The sequence below is a fragment of the Rhincodon typus genome, chromosome 5 (assembly GCF_021869965.1).
Source record: "Rhincodon typus isolate 14 chromosome 5, sRhiTyp1.1, whole genome shotgun sequence".
Lineage (NCBI taxonomy): Eukaryota > Metazoa > Chordata > Chondrichthyes > Orectolobiformes > Rhincodontidae > Rhincodon > Rhincodon typus.
The window spans coordinates 110,541,293-110,563,424 of NC_063336.1; the positions used below are offsets into that span (position 1 = coordinate 110,541,293).

At 43.1% G+C, this 22,132-nt stretch overlaps 1 protein-coding gene across 1 annotated transcript in view; it reads left to right on the plus strand.

The window, feature by feature from the left end:
* adgrf3a (adhesion G protein-coupled receptor F3a) overlaps positions 1 to 22,132 on the plus strand; it is an 82,168-nt gene that overhangs the window by 44,298 nt on the left and 15,738 nt on the right. The window contains exons 10-14 of the mRNA XM_048597118.1: positions 293 to 508; positions 2,081 to 2,287; positions 4,563 to 4,721; positions 9,239 to 9,444; positions 11,290 to 11,472. Of these exons, the coding sequence (XP_048453075.1) occupies positions 293 to 508; positions 2,081 to 2,287; positions 4,563 to 4,721; positions 9,239 to 9,444; positions 11,290 to 11,472 (971 nt within the window). The remainder of the gene's footprint in view (positions 1 to 292; positions 509 to 2,080; positions 2,288 to 4,562; positions 4,722 to 9,238; positions 9,445 to 11,289; positions 11,473 to 22,132) is intronic.

Sequence of the window (22,132 nt, forward strand, 5' to 3'; positions counted from 1 at the left end):
TTCCTCAGAACTGAGGAAGTTCTGAGGAAGGGTCACCGGACCCGAAACGTTAACTCTGTGTTTCCATGCTGTACATCTCTATGACTCGACAACTCTATGGATCACCTGTTCATCATTACTGAGTGCCCAGGCCTCTGGATTACAAGTCCAATAGTCTAACATTAATCCTATAGTTCCTGCTAAATGCCTCCCCAGTTACAATTGTGATGCTGAGTAATAATGAGTTTTTAAAAGTTTTTTTAAGGTGTGCTGCCAAAATGTTAATTGTATAACAACTGAAATTTTCTTTTAGGACTGGTGACGATTGAAGTATCTCCTAAAATCGTTCTTTATAAGAAACCTCTAACTATAAATTGTACAATTGATGACAATGTAGAATCCGTGAACTGGTTCATTTCAGGACCTGAAGATGAGAAAGAAGCAAATATTTCTGCACATCATTATAGTTTTGAGAACAATTCTGCATCTAATTCCATTCTTAAAATAAATGCAACTTCAATGTGGAAAGGTAAGGCCATTTATGCAAGTTTACTGCATAGCACAAGTTATCGATTTCATCATTTATAAATAACTGATGGTTCCAAAATCCAATAGCATACATTTCTGCCATTATTCCACATTCTATAGTCTTTGGCAATTGGGTTTGAATACTATTTCAGTTTTGGATTATTTCCAACTATTTTCGCTCAATTCTTTTGAATCTTAGCATGAAAGTCCTGGATGGACCCTTCTGTTAGAATCTAGGTTTGGCGGCAGACATGAAAGGAAATGTCACTTCCAGTTGGGTGGTATTTACCTTCTGCAATTGCACGGCTCTCAGCTCACCACATATGTATGCACATCTAGCTCGGCAAAGATGTGGTGGACACAGGCATGAAACTCCACCTCTCACCAGTGCGTTCCAGGGTTGAATGTCCTGCCAACTTATTTAAGGGACACTGAGCCAGCCATTCACTCAATATAAGCCAACAGTTTTTGTTTAGCCTGTGTTGGTCCCTGCCAACCCCACCAAGCTTCACACACTCTTCCCAAACCTGAAGCTGTCACAGTCACTACAGGAAATGGAACATGTGTTTCAGCAGTGCCTTGCTATGGGCTCTCCTCCAGGTTATCTGGGAATGTAGGGAAGACCTATTTCCAGAGAGGGAGCAACAGTGAAGGCCTAGGAGATATAGATGGAGGTAGCAGTGCAGGTCAGCGCCAAAGGGACTCACACTAGATCATGGCTCTAGACTGAGAAAGAATGAACAGTGTGCTGTGCTGCATAATGGCAAATGGCACTGTCTAGTCGTTGCTACATGACACTCATAGGGGCTTCTGGCTGAGTAACAGTGTGAGTGCAGAGAGATTTCAGGTAGGAGGACTGTGTGCGGGACTCAGCAGCAGATGGACTATGCGGATTGAATGAGTGAGAACCATTTCATGCTGTCAATGTTCTACCAGTTGCAGGGCAGCTTGGTTCTAAATCAATTATTGGAGAGAGTTCAGGAGTTGGTATAGATGTTCCTGCTCCTAAACCTTTCATGTGCCCAATCAGAAGCCACTTCTGTCCTTTTGTGTCTCTGAAGGAAAAGAACACTCACAAATGGAGGCGATGGTCCCAAATTGGTGAAGGGGCATGGTGATGTCAGCTGCTCACACCTTAACTCCTTTCAAAGCAAACTGGCAGGGGAGGACTGGCATCTGTATGGAGGGAGGCTTAAGAGGAAGCAAGTGAGAATTCATCTAGTCTGCCGATGACAGATGAGACATTATTTAGAGAAGGGAGTGTGTGTGGGCATTGAGTGATTCCTTCTCATCTCCACTCCAGCTACCAGCAGACAAGCCAAGCAGGTTATGAGACAGTGTCTCTCCAACTCTACCTCCAGGTCCTTCTCAGTCACCAACTCCAGCTCTGCCACCATTGCCACTTCTGAGGATAAACTCTCAGAGGATGCAGAAGCATCTCCCCTCACCTGAGTTGTTGCGACTCTCAAGTTAAATCATCACTGGTCATCTCTGTCTAATGAAAGAGCAGCCCCTATTATTCATTCCATCATTTTATTGAACATACATTTCTGTTTCATGTTGCATTATGTAGGTAAATACTACTGTTGTTTTTATTTCGAAAGTGGATCACTGATCCATGAAGCTAGTGGAGATTCAAACATTTATCTTCTCCCTGAGGAGATCACAACAATTCCATCACAATACTCAGTTTCAGGAAATGAGAGCATCCCTGTCAAATGTTGCATCAAGGATGATGGAGAAAATTATACTGTCACGTTGGAAACAAAAGGCAGCTCAGGTACAACTACACAATTTTAGGTTTTATGCATGTTTCCCTGAAGAATTACATAAATATTAAGAACTTCTGAAATATACTGATTTCTCATCTTAAATTAAAATGTTAAAAGCCTTCTATTTTGTGATTATGAAATATTACATCTAAACTATGAAAATTTTCAGTAAGTCATGGTTTATAACCTCTCATTCCAAATAACTGCTATGTAAGACAAATACATACCTTCGAAATGTTGAGTGAATGATTGCATCTGTGAATTTTATTGTCAAAGTGTAATTTGCCTTTATTTATTGCATTTACTTTATATGAATAAATGCATTGATTCCAAAATCTTCAAGGTCATATTCAAGTTAGATCAAGACCTAGTTATGTTTGCAATTTCAAAGTGGCTTTTTTGCGATGAAATTACCAATCTGTCTCAAACATGGCCAATCCTGGATACATATTCAGAAGTTAAGAGATCTTGGGAGTAGGCGGGTCAGGGATTGCATCCAGAATCAAGTTTACTTTACATCAGGCTTTACAATATCTTCAAGATATTAACAGGAAAAGATAACGTAGATAAATTTTTCCACTGCATGGCGACTCCAGAGCTAGGCGACATAGCCTGAGAATTAGAAGAAATGTTAGGAAGCACTTCTATACACAAAGGGTGATAGATATTTGTAACTCTCTTCCACAAACAGCAGTGGATGTTGGATCAGTTGTCAGTTTTAAATTGGAAACATAATATGGGCTAAAGGCTGGTATATGGATTTAGGCCACAGATCAGCCATGATCGCATTGAATGGTGGAACAGGCTTGATGGGCTGAATGGCCTACTCCTGTTACTATTTTCCTATGTTCCAATGCCATGATATTTCAAAGAGGCTCTGCCCATCCAGGCATATTGTTACTATCCGATCTAATGGTAATACTGAACAAGCTAGATCTAAGAGTGAAACCCGGCTTGAAAAGTCATAAATTTTATTTTTGCGACAGTGGTTCTTCAATGAACATGCTCGCGTAAGGTTGCCAATGTTCTTTCAAGAAAATAACATGACATTATTAAAACAAAGAAAAGAAATTCGAAAGATATATTAGGTAGTTTTGAAAGATCTTAACATAAACAGCAAAAACATTAGTTCAACACATTTTTTTTATTTACTCGTTTATGAGATGTGGGGGTTGCTGACTAGGCCAGCATTTATTGTCCATCTTTAATTGTCCAAAGGACCTATAGCAAGGACAGGATCCAAAGGACAATTAAGAGTCAGCCACATTGCTATAGGTCTGAAGTCACTTACAAGATCAGTAGTTTCCTTCCCTAAAGGACATTAGTGAACCAGATTTTTTTTTCTCCCTAACAATGGTTTCATGGTCATCATTAGACTCTTAATGCATATCTTCATTGAATTCAAATTCCACCATCTGCCATGGTAGGATTCAAATCAGAATCTGGATTAATAGTCCAGCGATAACATCACAAGGTCATCACCTCCTCTTGCCCCAGTTAGACAATTGTCTAAACAGCCTTCTGTCCTGTTTCTGTGAATCATGTGTATCTCTGTGGCCAAGAAGGAATGTGCAAACTCTTTCTTCTGAATGAGGCGGCTGCAGATGAGGATAGGTCTTTGCTTTGAGTTGTAGCTTGTAAGTTTAACATGGCAATCCAAAAGTCTTGCTAAATTGCCTTACACTGTGACCGTTTTAAGAATGAGAATGACAGCCAGCACTGACAGGGAATTGGAACGTTGAATCAACATCAATTGAGTGGTGGTGTATCATTAGTGTGAATATTAATTATATTTTCTTACTTTTTAGGTATTTCAGCAGTAGCTCAATTCATATCAACTTTGTCACTGAATCACAAAGTTAGGGATTCAATTGCCACTCCCAGAATTTTAATTGCAAACATTTCAGTTATTAATTGAGTGCAGTTTTGAGAGGGTGCTGCACTTCTGAGGTCATTTTTTCCAGATGATATTTGATATCAATAACTGTATGCCTTCTATGGTTGATATGAAAGTTCCCATGCTATTAGTTCAAAGAAGTAATAGTTGAATTATCCCTAGTTCTGGGTCTATATTTATCCATCAATCAATATCACAGAAAAACAGACTCTGTGATCATTATCCAAATTACTGCTTGTGGGATCTTACTGTGTGAAAATTACTGTTAGCATTCCAACCTACGACTGTGACTATGCTTCGAAGATATAATATTGACTGTGAAATGTTTTCAGATAGCCTTATATTATGAAATACTCCATGTAAATGAGGATTTTTTAAAATTTTAGATGGAGCTTCAAGTGAATTGGAGTCAACTGTCAATGGCACAAAGTGTTGGAAATACGTAATAAATTTCAAATTTGCAAACACTACTGTGTACAATTGTACATTCACAAATTTAGTAAGGCAAAGCACATCTGGAATGATAACTATTTCTGTCCTAAAAGGTAAGTAAAGCATTTGTCTCCAAATTCAATAAAATATTCCTTAAATAATGAAGAGCAAAGAAATCAGTCTTGTTCATTTATTTGCCAGACTATCAGTTACCATCAGAGAAGGTCTGCTATAAGTCTCCAGTCTTTCCTGATATATTAATAATTTATTTCACATTCGTGTTTGGTCTGCTTCTCGCTTGGCAGTTGGCCACTTTGAAATCCAAATGAGCAAAGGTGCTCAGTGCTTCACAGAAGGAAAAATAACAGTAAAACACCGTTAATACTGGTGATTGAGTCGCACATTCATCTGGCTGGTCCTTTCGAAGTATACAAAACCAGTCAAACCAGAACTGCAAACAGAAATTGCTGGGAAAACTCAGCAGGTCTGGCAGCATCTGTAGAGAAAGCAGAGATAACATTTTGGGTACGGTGACTCTTCTTCAGAACACCAGTCAGACCAGTGTGTCTTCATTTACCAACTTAAATGTATTTTCCTTGCCTCCTGAATCTTTTAAATTCATAGTCAAGAGAACCCACTGTTAGGGAAGCTTCCATTAAGGAAAAAGCAGTAAAACGTGGAAATGGCAGAGCTGATCCAGACTCATCTTGTATACCTTAATATAGAACTCCAGTTCAAACCAGTACCATATTTACAGGTTTTACAAGCTTTTACTGGGTTTTCTCTCCGAGGTGTGGGTATCCCATGCCCCCTCTCAAGCTCTATGGCAGAGAGCATCTGGTAACTATTCCTATGGTCTTTGATCCTGAAGGAGCTCAACTTTTTCTGTTCAGATGTAGAAGAGTAGCACAGAGGCCGGTATCCTGTGACGAAGTCACCCTTTATTTACACATGTTAGTACAGGGGTGGCACGGTGGCTCAGTGGTTAGCACTACTGACTCACAGCACCAGGGACCCAGGCTCGATTCCAGCCTCAGGTGACTGTCTGTGTGGAGTTTGCACATTCTCCCCGTATCTGCGTGGGTTTCCTCCGGGTGCTCTGGTTTCCTCCCGCAGTCCAAAGATGTGCAGGCTAGGTGGATTGGCCATGCTAAATTCCCCATAGTGCCCAGGAATGTTTAGGTTAGTTGGGTCAGACATGGGAATGGGTCTGGGGTGGGATGCTCTTCAGAGGGTTGGTGTGGACTTATTGGGCCAAATGGCCTGTTTCCACACTGTAGGGATTCTATGGTTCTGACCAGGTAGCTCAGAGCCAGTCCCTCTTTGAATCTCCTGTTCATTGTTTCTTATGTGCAGAGTAAATGGGCTCTGACCAGTCAGAGCCAGTATCTAGAAGGAGGAGACTCTCTGACTCTCCTGGTTATATCTGTCAACCAGGGCTCCCTGATTGGCCCAGGTTAACAACCCCAAATCAGGGATCTCATACTCAATGAGACCCACCTGGCCATCATTCCTACCACCACAAACCTCCTTGTTAAGGAAGTGTCATAATGAGGAGGGGAGGGGAAGTAAGGGAGGAATATCACTCTGGGGACAAAGAGAAAGTCTACTGGAGACTACAATGGTTATAACTTGTTAGAATTTCTAAGATTGAATCACAGTTTCAACTCAACTTGAGCAAAGTGACTTCCCATTTTAAAGAAGACATGTTTGGGTACCTATCTGAGGGGATTACCAAAGATGGAAATAGCAATGCAAGTGTCTCAACTCTCATTTGTTTCACTAGTAAATCAATACACCATCCGTTGGATTTGATGGATATAAAGGGCCCAGAGCACAGCGGCTCAGTGGTTAGCACTGCTGTCCCACAGTGCCAGCAACCTGGGTTCAATTCCAACCTTGACAATTGTTTGTGTGGAGTTTGCACCTTCTCCCCATGCCTTTAGGTGCTCTTGTTTCCTCCCACAGCACAAAGCTGTGCAGGTTATGTGGATTGGCCATGATAAATTGCCCGTAGTGTCCAGGGATGTGCATTAGGTAGGTTAGCCAGGGACTTACAAGATCATAGGGTGGGGGGTGGGGAGTGAGTCTGGGTGGGATGTTCTTTTGAGAGTCAGTGTGGACTTGTGGGGTCAAATGGTCTGTTTCCACATTGTAGAGATACAAAGCACTATAAGGAAAACAGAGCATGGAGTTCTCCCTGATTTCTGGTCAACATTATTGCCTACATTAAAAAAAAAGCTTATGGATTTTTTGTTACTTGTGGCACTTTGCTGTGCATAAATTGACAACTGCACTTGTTTACATGACAGCAGTAATTCTTCCCATAGAATCCCTACAGTGTGGAAACAGGCCATTCAACACAATGGCCCTCCAAAGAGCATCCCATTCAGACGCAACCCCCTACCCATCCCCATAACCCTGCATTTGCCGTGGCTAACCCACCCAGTCTGCACATTATGGACAATCCACCTAACCTGCACATGTTTGGACTGTGGTAGGAATCAGATTACCCAGTGTACACCCATGCAGACACAGGGAGTACATGCAAACTCCACACAGACAGTCGCTCAAGGAATCGAATGCAGGTCCCTGGCGCTGTGAGGCAGCGCTGCTAACCACTTAGCCACCATGATGCAGGCAATTTCTTAGCATCATGATGCAATGTTTCTTTTCACTGCAGCAGCAACTATTCTTCTACAGCATTTCATTGGGATGAAATGTTTCAGGATGTCCTTAAGCATTAAACATTGCTATATAATGCAAGTTCTTTCCTTAATATAAAGTAAATAATCTAACTTTGCTATAACTTTCATCTAAGAGAGGAAATTTTGGACTTCATCTGAATAAAACATATATAAACTTTAATTTTGATGCACATATTAAGTCTGGTGGAATTCTTTCTTTATATTGAATGACAGGTATATTGGAATATGCATAATGCATGACCCAACACTTGGCTGCTCAAATGTATGATAACATATGGTGAGAGGATGTAGAATTGGCCTTTCTGATCAAAGAGATGCCAAAAGGATCACCAGGGGCAAAGCCCAATTACAGAATAACATAGATGCAATGAAGTTTATTTATAAAGAAGAAAAGAAAATGATTTCAATGTATTTAGGAGAAAAGAAAAAAAATTGAGCTATAGGGAGAAGCTGAATAAGCCGGGGCTAGTTTCCCTGGAGCGTCGGAGGCTGAGGGTGACCTTATAGAGGTTTAGAACATAGAACATAGAACAGTTCAGCACAGTACGGGCTCTTCGGCACACGATGCTGTGCTGACCTATTATCCTACTAAGGTCAAACTACCCTGCATACACTACATTATGCTATCATTCATGTGCCTATCCAAGAGTCACTTAAAAGTCTCTAAATTATCTGACTCCACTACCACTGCCAGCAGCGCATTCCACACACCCACCACTCTCTGTGTAAAGAACCTACCTCTGACGTCTCCCCTATACCTTCCTCCAATCACCTTAAAATTATGCCCCCTCGTCATAGTCATTTCTGCCCTGGGAAAAAAGAGTCTCTGGCTATCCACTCTATCTATGCCTCTCATCATCTTGTATATCTCTATCAAGTCACCTCTCATCCTTCTTCGCTCCAATGAAAAAAGCCCTAGCTCCCTCAACCTTTCCTCATAAGACCTGCCCTCCAGTCCAGGCAGTATCCTGGTAAATCTCCTCTGCACCCTCTCTAAAGCTTCCACATCTTTCCTATAATGAGGCGACCAGAACTGAATACAATATTCCAAGTGTTGTCTAACAAGCGTGTTATAGAGCTGCAGCATAACCTCAAGCCCTTTAAACTCAATTCCCCTGCCAATGAAAGCCAACACACTGCACACCTTCTGTACAACCCTATCAACTTTGGTGGCAACTTTGAGGGATCTATGGATGTGACCCCCAAGATCCCTCTGTTCCTCCACACTGCCAAGAATCCTGCCATTAACCCTGTATCTGCATTCAAATGTGACCTTCCAAAATGAATCACTTTACACTTTTCTGGGTTGAATTCCATCTGCCACTTCTTTGCCCAGCTCTGCATCCTGTCAACGTCCCGTTGCAACCTACAACAGCCCTCCACACTATCTACAACTCCGCCAACCTTCATGTCATCAGCAAACTTACTAACCCACCCTTCCACTTCTTCATCCAAGTCATTTATAAAGATCACAAAGAGCAGAGATCCCAGAACAGATCCCTGCAGATTTACAAAATCATGAGGGACATAGATAGGTTGAAAAGCCAAGGTCTTTTCCCCAGGGTAGCAGAGTCCAAAATTAGAGGGAATAAGTTTACGGTGAGAGGGGTTAGAATTAAAAGGAACCTAAGGGGCAACTTTTCCTCGCAGGGGGTGGTACATGTGCGGAATGAGCCACCTTAGGGAGTGGTGGAGGCGGGTACAATACAACATTTAAAAGGCATCTAGATGGGTGCATGAACAGGAAGGGTTTAGAGGGATATGGACCAAATGTTGGCAAATGGACCTAGACTAATTTAGGATATTTGGTTGGCATGGACAAATTGGACCAAATGGTCTGTTTCCATGCTGTACAGCTCTATGAATCTATGACACTATGATTGCCCATTATGGTCTGTTTTCTATTTTAAACTTCTGTTCAGAAAATGAAGCATCATGCAAGAGTGAAGAGATTGGAGGTTATAAGTGGCAAACTACCGCAGTTGGCCAGTATGCAGAAAGCAATGACACCTGTGAAGAAGGAAAAGTTGGAAAAATAGTAAGATTTTGCACAAAGGAAGGCCAATGGAACAAAGTGTTCGTCAACTGTACACACAAAACACTCATCAAATTATTGTTTTTGGCCCAGGTAATCTTCTATGTTACTACGGGCTTTGATGTAATTTACTTGCTTATGTGTGAGGAAAATAGTTGACTCAGCTCTTGGCTTTATTCGAAAGTCAGTCCTGTTCCTGAGGCCAAATTCCATATGTCTTAGACAGGAATGTTCACATTTATTTCAGTGTATTTCAACTGAAATAAACCAAAAGATGTAGTAATTTCAAGTTAGGTCCAAAACAACTCGAGTTTCTGTGATCTTTTTGCTCTGTTTAAGAAACATTGCACATGAAGCCAGAAAGGGGAATTGCCTGTCCACCATCAACATCCGTTTGTCACTGAAACTCCAACTGTAGCCAACTGAATTAGTTAGGACAGTGAGCACGCAAGATTGCACCTAGTTGTGAACCTTTAAGGAGGCTCCGAAAATAAAGTCATTCTTTTAGACATATTTTAAAAGTCTTTAGATTTCATTTTACATACTAGGAAATTGACATCTGTACACCAGTGTAGCTAACAATTTATTCTTTGTAGTTTTCAGCTATTTAAAATACTTGTAAATGGCAGTGTGTGAGAAAGTTTTTCTCACATCATCCTTGTTTCGTTTCCACATCACCCCCCTCCCCCCCAGTTATCTTTCAGGCTGAGGGTTTTCCTTAGAATTTCTCCATCTAGTGGTTCGCACTGTTGCCTCACAGCACCAGGGACCCGGGTTCGATTCCACCCTCGGGCGACTGTCCGTGTGGAGTTTGCATATTCTCCCTGTGTCAGCGTGGGTTTCCTCTGGGTACTCCGGTTTCCTCCCACAGTCCAAAGATGTGCAGGTTAGGTGGATTGGTTATGCTAAATTGCCCATAGTGTTCAGGGATGTGTATATTAGGTATGTTTATAGGGGATGGGTCTGGGTGGGATGCTCTGAGGGTCAGTGTGGACTTGTGCTGAAAGGGCCTGTTTCCACACTGTAGGGATTCTATGATAGTTCAAACTTAGAGTGAGAAGTCAACCATTTAAGACAGAGATGAGGAGGAAAATATGTGGAATTCCTTAACACACAGGGCTCTACGTAAGTATATTCAAGGCTGACATTGACAGATTTTTAATTGAGTGTTATGGGCATAAGGCAGGAAAGTGGAGTTGAGAGTTACCTGATCAGACATGATTGCAATGAGCAGACTCAAGGGGCCGAATGGCCTATTTCTGCTCTTACATCTTGTGGTCTTGTGTTGGGTGGAGCCTGTCTACTGGGTTTCACCCACAGCAGGCTTGAAGGACCTGTAGCTCACCTGAAGCATTGGCAACAGCCTCCAGAAAGTTGATCTCTTTTATCCTCACTCTCTACCTGCTATATTGGCAAACTGGGGTCTAACTGGGGAATCCCAGTTGGCGTTCTAAACTTACCACTAATAAGATTTTTAAAGTGTGTCATTGCCTGCTCACCTCGCAGTCCACCTCAGGAATGAATTCAGAAGGCCGGTGTACTAGCCAGACTCGTAAGGTTTGGATTCTATTTGCCTCCACTCCTGGAGTTACAGACTCGAAGACAGAACCCAGTGTGCGTAACACCACAGGATAATAATTGATATCCTAATACACGTTACTAAAGCTCAATTTTCACAAAAATGGACAAAGCTGTGGAATTTGGTCACCGAAGCATAAGATGGAAAGGGCAAACAGTCATTTAATAAAAATGGAAATTGACTTACCCAGTTGCTGTAAATCAGGAATATAATCACTGGCAAGGCCCAATCATTCTTATTGTTATAAAGCTCAGATACACCTTAAGAGATGTTAACAGCAAAAGTCCAACGTTTGGGGCTGAGCAGTAAAGTGTAGTGCAGAATGTATTTTACTTTATTTGGTTTACATTGTCTTTCAGGAACTAAGCAATGGACGTGATTCAACTTACCATGAGCTGCCATTCATATTGAAAAATCTAACTGACTTTATTGACAAGCAGGAGAAGACTCTTCCGGATAATATTGCTACAATTAAAATTCTGGATACACTGACCTTAGCCACAGAGAGGTCAAATTCTATATTTAATGAAAGTGTTATGTCAGTAAGTAATTTTCCTTTGTTTGTAAGAAAATCAAAGCTCCTAACTTGACAATTAAATTCCTTTGCGTTTTATTTGTAGTTAAACTGACTAAAAGGATGATGTTCTAAGTTATAGTGCCTATTTAAGAAATAATTTGTGATGAATTGTTGTATCTTATCATGTGATGAATTCTAGAGGTGAGGTGTGAGTATTAAAATTATCGCAATTAAGGTCAGAGTTGGTGTACTGCAGGCTGTCACTTTGAGAGGTGGACAACTTCAAGTTTTTGGGGTGGCATGGCGGCTCAGTGGTTAGTACTGTTACCTCAGTGTCAGGGACCCACCTTCGATTCCACCCTCAGCCAGCTGTCTGTGTGGAACTTGCCGTTCTCCCCTTGTCTGCATGGATTACCTCTGGGAGCTCCAGTTTCCTCCCACAGTCCAAAGATGTCCAGGTTAGGGTGGATTGGCCATGCTAAATTACCCATAGTGTCCAGGGATGTCAGGCTGGGTGGGTTAGCCATTGGAAATGCAGGTAGGGTAAGGGGTGGGTCAGGGCGGGGTGCTCTTTGGAAGATTGGTGTGGACTCAATGGGCCAAATGGCCTGCTTCCACAATGTAGGGATTCGATTAAATCAGAGTGACTGCCCTTGACATCAAAGCCACATTGGACCAAGTGCGGTAACAAAGAGATGAATCAAAACTGAATTCTTCACGCACTTACGATAATGCAGCAGATGTTGTTCAATTATGGAAACATATCTGATGTAGGTTACCACATTGTGACCTTCATAAGTATGGGCTGGTTGGGTACAATTAGTACCTTTTTTGTTGCAAACAGCCAAAGGTCATGCTGTTTGATATGATCCACAAATCGCTGGGATGTACGGTCACGTACTTAGACAACATCCTGATGACCACGAACACCAATGGTGTTGCTACCGTGTAGTTATAGGACAAAACAGTGATCTCCACCTGCTGCTCAAACCTAGTTTCCAGTTACTCTGGGTATATTGATCTTTAAAATCTCATTGCTTTTATTAAAAACCTTGTACTTTGGAGTTGAGAGAAAAACAGTTCAAACTGACTTTAAAATGGCTACCAAAGTTGAAGTACCTCCACAGAGACTGGTATCCTGTTGCCAAGTCAACCATTATTTACATGTGGAAAGTGCTTGACACTGGTCCAGTTCCCTCAGAGCCAGCTTTTAGAGTGTCAGAATGTCTGACACTCCTCCTTTTATCTGTTACAGCGATCCCAAATTAGATCAAATTTTGATTTGATTTATTATTGTCGCACGTACCTAGGTACAGCGAAAAGTTTTGTTTTGCATGCCGTACAGGTAGACATATAACACAAAGTGCATTAGGGTAATAGAACAGAATGAAGAACACAATGTTACAGCTGCAGAGAAGGTGCACAGAGAGCAAGATCAACATTAAATCTAAAATTTGAGAAGTCTATTCAGAATTCTAATAACAGCAGGGAAGAAGCTGCTCTTGAACCTTTTCGTACATATATACAAACTTTTATATTTTCTGCCCGACAGAAAAGGGTAGAAGAGAGGATAACCAGGGTGGGAGTGGTCCTTGATTATGTTGGTTGCTTTCCTGAGTATAGATGGGGTCAGTGGATGGAAGGCTGGTTTGCATGATGGATTGGGCTGTGTTCACAACTCTCTGTAGTTTCTTTTCAGAATAAAAGACTCAATCAAGGAACTTATATTCTGTGATGTCCACCTGGCTGAGCTTGTTACAATCATTACATCTCTCCCTCTCTGAGTCCAAGAACATAGGTGGGTCCTTTTTCTTGTAGGGTCTCCTGGGACATTTTAGCACCAGGTCAGATTCCTCCAATCCTGCCTCTGAAACAGGTGGCATATAATGCATAGGAGTTTGCCTCTTGGCCCAGGGTCTCAGGAGAAATTCACTCTCTTCTTCCAGCAGCTAAGGCTTCAATGGGGTGGGATCCACTGTGTCCATCTCAGATTCAGATATCTCTTCGATGCTAATGGAGAGGGAGAACCTATGGGCTCCAAAGCCTTTCCAACTGTTCCGAGGAGCAGGGCACATTGTTCCCCCGCACTGTTTGTGAGCTTGTGGCTTCTGTATAGTCCAGTTTTTTGTTCAGGGCCGTCACTCCTATCCAAACTTTGTATGTCACTGGTCCTGACCTTGCATCAACCAAGCTCTTACCCATGCAGGGCCATTTCCGTGGTTCCTACAACAAATTTTATCCCGTGTAGTAAACTGTATCTCTCACTTGGCAGAGTCTGCCATCCGGCATTGATGCTCCTGGTGCTTTTCACCCGCCCCCCGCCTGGGAAGATTGAATAATAACCTGGTGTAGAGTTTTCTCCCCATTAGCAACTCTGCTGGAGCCATCCCTGTAGTTGCATGAGGGGTGGTTCTACAATCAAATGGGAACCAGGACAGTTTGATATCCAGCACTGCTGTAGGCTGTTTTTTGAACCCTGCCTTCAAAGTTTGGAGTGTTCCTTCTGCCAGACCATTGGATGATGGATGGTGTGGAGCTGTCCTTATATGCCAAATTCCATTCGACTTTAAGAAATATTTAAGTTCCCTGCTGGTAAATGATGCCCCAGTATCTAAGACTAACATTTTCGGGAGTCCATGTATTGCAAAAGATGCAAGCAGTTTTTCTATCATCGCTCCTCTGTTTGATAAATGAACATTATGCACGTACAGTCATTTTTTGAGTGGGCGTCTACAATGACTAAGAACATTGAGTCCATGAAAGGACCTGCATAATTGACTTGTAACTGAGTCCAGGGCATTCTGAGCACTGACCCACTAACACAGCTATGTCTGTATAGAGCCTGGCCACCAGACATAGCTTCTCACCAACATCTTCATTTTGGAAACCCCTGGATGACCCTAGTGGAGCTCAGCCAGGACCTGGCCGCGACCTTTGCTCAGGCCAATCACCCTTGCTCCCTGTAATAACATGCCATCCTCTACCGTGATCTGGTCTCTCTGGGTCCAAAAAGATTTCATTTCTGGTTGTGATGGTTCTTTGGTTTCCCCCCATCACCACCAGCTATTTCAGTTTTGCCAGGACTGGATCTTCCTGCATCCAAAGTCTGATGTTGTCAGCTGTGATTGGAAGTGCATCCAGAAAATTTAAAACCATTACGGACTCTTCTAGGGGCGGCACCACTGGTGATGTATCTGTCAGCGGGAGGCGACTCAATGCATTGGCTTTGGTTTCATGGCATCCCAGACAGTGTTCCAACTTGTAATTATACGCACTTAGTATTAGGACCCACCGCTGAATTTAGCCTTAAGCTATGGGTGGTACTGCCTTGTCCTCTTTAAGTAGACCTATCAGGGTTTGCAGTCTCATTATTACATCCATGAAAGTATTGTTGGAACTTCTTGACTTCAAACATGGCCGCCAAACCTTCCTTCTCTATCTGGGCACAGTTATGCTCTGCATTAGCCAAAGTCCTGGATGCAAAGGTTGTTGGGCATTCATCTCCATTGGGCCACCTATGAGCTAATACTTCCCCAATGCTGTACGGGGACACGTTGCGTGTCTATACCAGATCTCACTTGGGATCAAAGTGTTGCCAACACCTGAGAGGATGATAGTTGTTTCTTCACGTCCCTGAAAGCTATGGCTTGGCTACTCAACCATTTCCAAGGCTGACCCATTTTTTAGGGGTTGACGTAAAGGTGCCAGGATGGAGGCCAGGTTATGTATGAACTTTCCATAATAATTCACCAGCCCTAGGAAAGACCGAAGCTCCGATACAAAAGTGGGAACCGGGGTACCTTTGATCGTGCTCACTTTATCTTTCAATGAATATAACCTGGTTGTGTTGGCCCTGTAACCCAAGAGGTCACTTAGAGTGCCTGGAACACACATTTCTCCCTTCTAGGTATACGCCTGCCTGGGACAAATATTTAGGGACTGTGTCCAAGTTCTCTAAGTGCTCCTTGTTAGTATTTCCTGTTATTAGCGGGTCATCTAGATAAATGGAGACCTGGGGTTAACCATACAAAATGTTCTCCAAGGTCTGCTGAAAAATTGGACAGGTTGATGATACCCCCCCAAAATGGTAGTCTCAAAAATTGGTACAAACCCTTATGGGTATTAATTATAGCATACTTTTGGGAATCCTCACCTAACTGTAAATGTAAGTACGCATGGGTCATGTCCGGCTTTGTGAAAGACAGCCTCTCTGCCAATTTTGCATGTAAGTCCTCTACGCAAGGGATTGGGTATTTATCCAGCCGCAAAAAGTGGTTTACCATTTGTTTAAAATCCCCACGAAGGCAAACCAACCCATCAGGCTTCACAATCCGTACGTCTGGTGCTGCCCATTCTGCAAACTGGGCTGATTTGATGATTCCCTTCGCTTTCCAGCCTCCTGATTTCTGTCTCTACTTTTGCCCGTAAGGTACATGGCACTGGGTGGGCCTTTCAGAATCGTGGTTTCAAGGTGGCCTTTGGTTCTTTGATAGTCCCTAGACCTTCCTGAAATACTTCCGGGTATTTAATTAGGACTTTCTAATCAGAACCAATCTAGGTGAATCTCTCTCAACCAATTTCACCCCATCAGGCTTGGGCTTGTGCCTTTTACTACCATCATGGGTAACTGAAGCAGCTCATAAGAGACCAGAACTGAAGCTGTACCCTTAATCTGTAAAGGTTCCCCAGTGTAGATTCTCAGTCTATCCGAGGTCTTATGCAAACTTAAGGGTTGGAGTCCAGAGTGAATCTGACTGGTTCTAGAACACAGAACATAGAACAGTACAGCACAGTACAGGCCCTTCGGCCCACGATGTTGTGGCAAACTTTTACCCTAAACCTAAGGTCTATCTAACCTCCACCGCTACCTTATACTATCATCTATATGCCTATCTAATAGCCGCTTAAATGCCCCTAATGAGGCCGACTCCACTACCCTCTCCGGCAATGCATTCCACGCGCCCCTACCGCTCTCAGAATAAAGAACTTACCTCTGACGTCTCCCCAATATCTACCTCCTTTCACTTTAAAACTATGTCCCCTCGTAAAAGCTACCTCCACTCTAGGAAAAAGTCTCTGGCTGTCTACTCTATCAATACCTCTGATCATTTTGTACATCTCTATCAAGTCACCTCTCATCCTTCGTCGTTCTAAAGAGAAAAGCCCTAGCTCTCTCAACCTTTCTTTGTAAGACCTTCCCTCCATTCCAGGCAACATCCTGGTAAATCTTCACTGCACCTTTTCCAACGCTTCCACATCTTTCCTATAATGAGGCAACCAGAACTGGACACAATACTCCAGATGTGGCCGAACTAGGCTTTTGTATAGCTGGAGCATAACTTCACGGCTCTTGAACTCAATCCCTCTATTAATGAAAGCTAACAGACCATACGCCTTCTTAACAACTCTATCCACCTGGGTGGCAGCTCTCAGGGAACTGTGAACATGAACCCCAAGATCCCTCTGCTCCTCTACACTGCCAAGAATCTTTCCATTAACCCTGTATTCTGCTTTCAAGTTTGTCCTTCCAAAGTGAATCACCTCACACTTTTCAGGGTTAAACTCCATCTGCCACTTCTCAGCCCAGCTCTGCATTCTATCAATGTCCTTTTGTAACCTAGAACAGCTCCCCGCACTGTCCACAACATGACCCACCTTCGTATCATCCGTGAACTTGCTAATCCATCCTTCCACTCCTTCATCCAAATCATTTACAAAAATCACAAATAGGAGAGGACCCAGAACAGATCCTTGTGGTACACCACTTGTAACTGAGCACTATGTTGAAAATTTTCCGTCCACTACCATCCTTTGTCTTCTAAAGGTCAGCAAATTCTGAATCCAATCTGCCACATTTCCCCCTATCCCATGCCTCCTTACCTTCTGCATGAGCCTACCATGGGGAACCTTATCAAACGCCTTATTTAAATCCATGTATACCACATCCACTGTTCCACCTTCATCCACGTGTTTGGTCACCTCTTCAAATAATTCAATAAGGTTTGTGAAGAATAATCTACTCCTCACAAATCCGTGCTGACTATCATGAATCAAACTGTGCCTTTCCAAGTGATCATAAATCCTGTCTCTCAGAGCCCTTTCCAATAATTTGCCCACCACTGATGTAAGACTAACTGGCCCTGTAATTTCCAGGGTTATCCCTGTTCCCTTTTTTGAACAAGGGAATGAATTTTGCCTCTTTCCAATCTTCCGGCACTATACCCGTGGACAGTGAGGACGAAAAGATCATCGCCAAAGGCCATGCGATCTCATCCCTCGCTTCCCATAGAATCCTTGGATAAATCCCATCAGGCCCGGGGGACTTATCTATCTTCAACTTCCTCAGAATTCCTAGCACATCTTCTTTACTACCATCAACCTCCTCTAGCCTACCTGCCTGTTTCACAACGTCCTCTTCTACAACTAGGTCCCTAGTGAATACTGAAGAAAAGTATTCATTAAGGACCTCTCCTATCTCTTTAGGCTCTGTGCACAAATTCCCTTTACAATCCTTGATCGGCCCTACCCTTTCTCTGGTCATTCTCTTGTTCTGCACATATGTGTAAAAAGCCTTGGAACTTTCCTTGATCCTATCCGCCAAGGTTTTCTCATGCCCCCTTATAGCTCTCCTAAGCCCTTTCTTCAGTTCCTTACTGGCTAACTTGTATCCCTCTAGAGCCTTTTCCATTCCTCTTTTCCTAAACCTTACATAAGCTTCCTTCTTCCTCTAAACCAGTCGTTCAACCTCTCTCGAGAACCATGGCTCCCTCACTCGACCGCATCTTCTCTGCCTGCTAGGGACAAACATATCGAGCACATGCAATATGCATTCCTTAAACAATCTCCACATTTCTGTGGTGCTCTTCCCTGACAGCATCTGTTCCCAATTTATGTTACCCAGTTCTTGCCTAACTGAATTGTAATTACCCTTCCCCCAATTGTAAACTTTACCCTGCCGTACGTACCTATCCTTATCCATGACTATCATGAAAGAAACAGAGTTATGATCGCTACTGCCAAAATGCTCTCCTACCAACAGGTCTAACACTTGGCCCGGTTTGTTGCCAAGCACCAAATCCAAAGTGGCCTCTCCTCGTGTTGGTCTATCTACATACTGTGTCAGGAATCCTTCCTGAACGCACTGGACAAAATCTGCTCCATTTAAACTATTACAACTAAAATGTTTCCAATCAATATTTGGAAAGTTGAAGTCACCCATGACTACAACCCTGTGACTTCTGCCCCTTTCCAGTATTTGCCTCCCAATCCGCTCCTCTACTTCTCTGCAACTATTAGGGGGTCTGTAAAAAACCCCTAACAAAGTGACTGCTCCTTTCTTGTTCCTGACCTCAACCCAAACTGACTCTGTAGACATATCGTTCTCGAATGGCCTTTCAGTAGCTGCTATACTCACCCTGTCTAGCAATGCCACTCCCCCACCTCTTTTTCCACCCTCCCTATTTCTTTTAAAGCATCTAAATCCCGGAACTTCCAATAACCATTCTTCTCCCTGAGTTACCCAAGTTTCTGTAATGGCCACAACATCGTAGTTCCAAGTACCTACCCATGCTCTAAGTTCATCCGCTTTATTTCTGACACTTCTAGCATTGAAGTATACACACCTTAAACCATCTCTGTGTCCACAATTACGCTCCATCGACCACATTTCTTTATAAACCCCTCACTTCCTGTTGTGTCTGTTGGAAGGCTGAATAGCTCATCCTCTGAATTATAAATCCGGTTCCCCACCCCCTGCCAATCTAGTTTAAACCATCCCGTACAGCTCGAGCAAACCTCCCTCCCAGGATATTTGTGCCCTTCCGTTTCAGGTGCAACCCGTCCTTACTGTACAGGTCCCACTTTCCCCAGAATGTGCTCCAATTATCCACTTAATGGAAGGCCTCCCTCCTACACCAGCCCTGTAGCCACGTGTTTAGCTGTACTCTCTCACTATTTCTTACCTCGTTATCACGTGGCACTGGTAGTAATCAAGAGATAACTACCCTGTTTGTCCTGGACTTCAGCTTCCAATCTAACTCCCTGTACTCGTTTTTCACATTCTCAGTCCTTTTTCTCCCTATGTCATTGGTACCGATGTGTACCACAACTGCTGGTTGCTCACCCTCACCTGTAAGGATCTTGAAGACACAATCCAAGACATCATGGACCCTGGTACCCGGGAGGCCACATACCATCTGTTCATCTCGTTCGCGTCCACAGAACCGCCTGTCTGTGCCTCTTACTATTGAATCCCCCACTACAATTGCTCTCCTATTCTCCCCCCTTCCCTTCTGTGCCACAGGGTCAGGCTCAGTGCCAGAGTCCTGTCCGCTATGGCCTTCCCCTGGTAGGTTCCCCCCTCAACAGTATCCAAAATGGTATACTTATTATTGAGGGGAACGGCCACAGGGGATCCCTGCACTGTCTGTCTATCACCTTTCCCCTTCCTGTCAGTCACCCAGCTACCTTTTTCCTGTACCTCGGGTGTGACCACCTCCCTGTAACTCCTCTCCATCACCCCCTCAGCCTCCTGAATGATCCGGAGTTCATCCAGCTCCAGCTCCAGTTCCCTAACACAGTTTGTGAGGAGCTGCAGTTGGGTGCACTTCTAGCAGGTGAAGTCAGAGGGGACACCAGCAGTGACCCTTACCTCCCACATCCTGCAAGAGAAGCATGCAACTGCCCCAGCTTCCATTCCCTCTACTCTAGATGTCCAGAAGAAAAATTTCAAAAAAGCCTTACCTTACCAAACCTCCACACTGTATTTTTTGGTTAGAGGAGGAGGATGGGTGGGAGACACTACATGTGTAGTGTTTCGGGTTTACCCAATGCCCGAATTTATCTGTTTCTTCCTGGCTCGCGTTCCTTCCACACACTCGCCGCTGAAAACAAGAGGACTGCTTGCTGCACGAGGTAAGTTTTTATACAGGGAGAAACAAAAACTGCCTTACCCTCCCATCGGCACTCTGGCTCGCACTGCTGCCGCTGAAAACAAGAGGGCCGCTTGCTGCACGAGGTAAGTTTTTATACAAGGAGAAATTTCAGATTCTCAATGACTTTTTTTGTATAGCTGTTTCTGTGAGGACTGGGCGATGACATATTTTAGAGAGAGAGAGAAAGAGAGAGAGAGAGAGAGAGACAATCGAGACTTCAGCTTCTTTTCAAGTATCTGCTAACACCTCCATTGAAATACTGGTTCCAGTTTATATTTCTGAGAAATTACTTTGGGACAGTGCGATAACTGAAGCCTAGCTGGACTTCAAAGTGAATCTGCAATCACTGAAATGACCACACTGGTACCGACCTTCATCAGAACCTGGTGGCCATTTAATCAGATGTTTATTTTGATTGGTTCTGATTTGGATGTTGCTAAGATATTCCACTGTTCCAAACCAGATGTAGGTGGACTTTCCAGGGTGCGCACTCTCCTGAATACCGCCCCATGAGACCTCTTAGTAATTCCAGTAGGATTCCTTTGCTGTCTGGAGTCTGCATACCATTACCAACTACAGTGGCTTGCTGGCCCAGATCCTGAAGAAAATTTTAACCATTTGTCCGAGGCTTGGCTTTGTTTTGGGGTTTTGCTGTGGGCTGACCTAGTGTCCCTCTGATCAGGATATGTCCTGAGTGAGGCTATGGAACTCGATTGGTGTTCCCCAAGCTCAATCAGCCTGGCAAGGGTGTCCACTTCCATTGGAATATCCTGCAACTCCTATGCTCCACTTTGCCGCGTTTTCCAATGATAAAGCCAGTCGTAGTGCCTGTCTGAAGTCCAGCTAGGCTTCAGCTATCGCACTGTCCCAAAGTAATTTCTCAGAAATATAAACTGGAACCAGTATTTCAATGGAGGTGTTAGCAGATACTTGAAAAGAAGCTGAAGTCTCGATTGTCGCTCTCTCTCTCTCTCTCTCTCTAAAATATGTCATCACCCAATCCTCACAGAAACAGCTATACAAAAAAAGTCATTGAGAATCTGAGAATTTTGATAACTGCAATTTTCACTGTGACAAACTCAATTCAAGAAACCAGCTAATCAACTTCAGCCTCAGGTTGAAATATTACACCTTAAAGAGAATGAAAGGATTCTAAACAAACTGTATGTTATCTTCCTTTAAATGGGGCACTATTCCCTTTTAACTTTGTATGCATGCTTGTCCGTGACTGTATGAAAACCATGTGTTTGACAACACATTTTTTATTCATTTCCTTGGCTTTCATAGTTAATGACATTGTTCTTTCCCTCATTGAATAAAGTCATGTTAATTATCTTATCCAGAGATAGTGGGAACTGTCGATGCTGGAGTCTCAGTTAACAAGGTGTAGAGCTGGATGAACATAGCAGGCCAAGCAGAATCAGAGGAACAGGAAAGCTGACGTTTCGGGTCTGGACCCTTCTTCAGAGATAACCATTTCTGAAGAAGGGTCCAGACCCGAAACATCAGCTTTCCCACTCCTCTGATGCTGCCTGGCCTGCTGTGTTCATCCAGCTCTACACCTTGTTATCTCTTAATTGTCTTATCATTGCTTCTAAAACAATTGACTGGATTTTTTTAAAAATTGGAGAAAGATGTGATCTCATGGAAAAGAACTTATACCTTTGTTGTGAAGGAAGGTGTTGAACATAGGAGAGACAACTTACTCCTTAACTGGACACAAGGAAGAAAAAAAGTGAGCGGAAATAATTG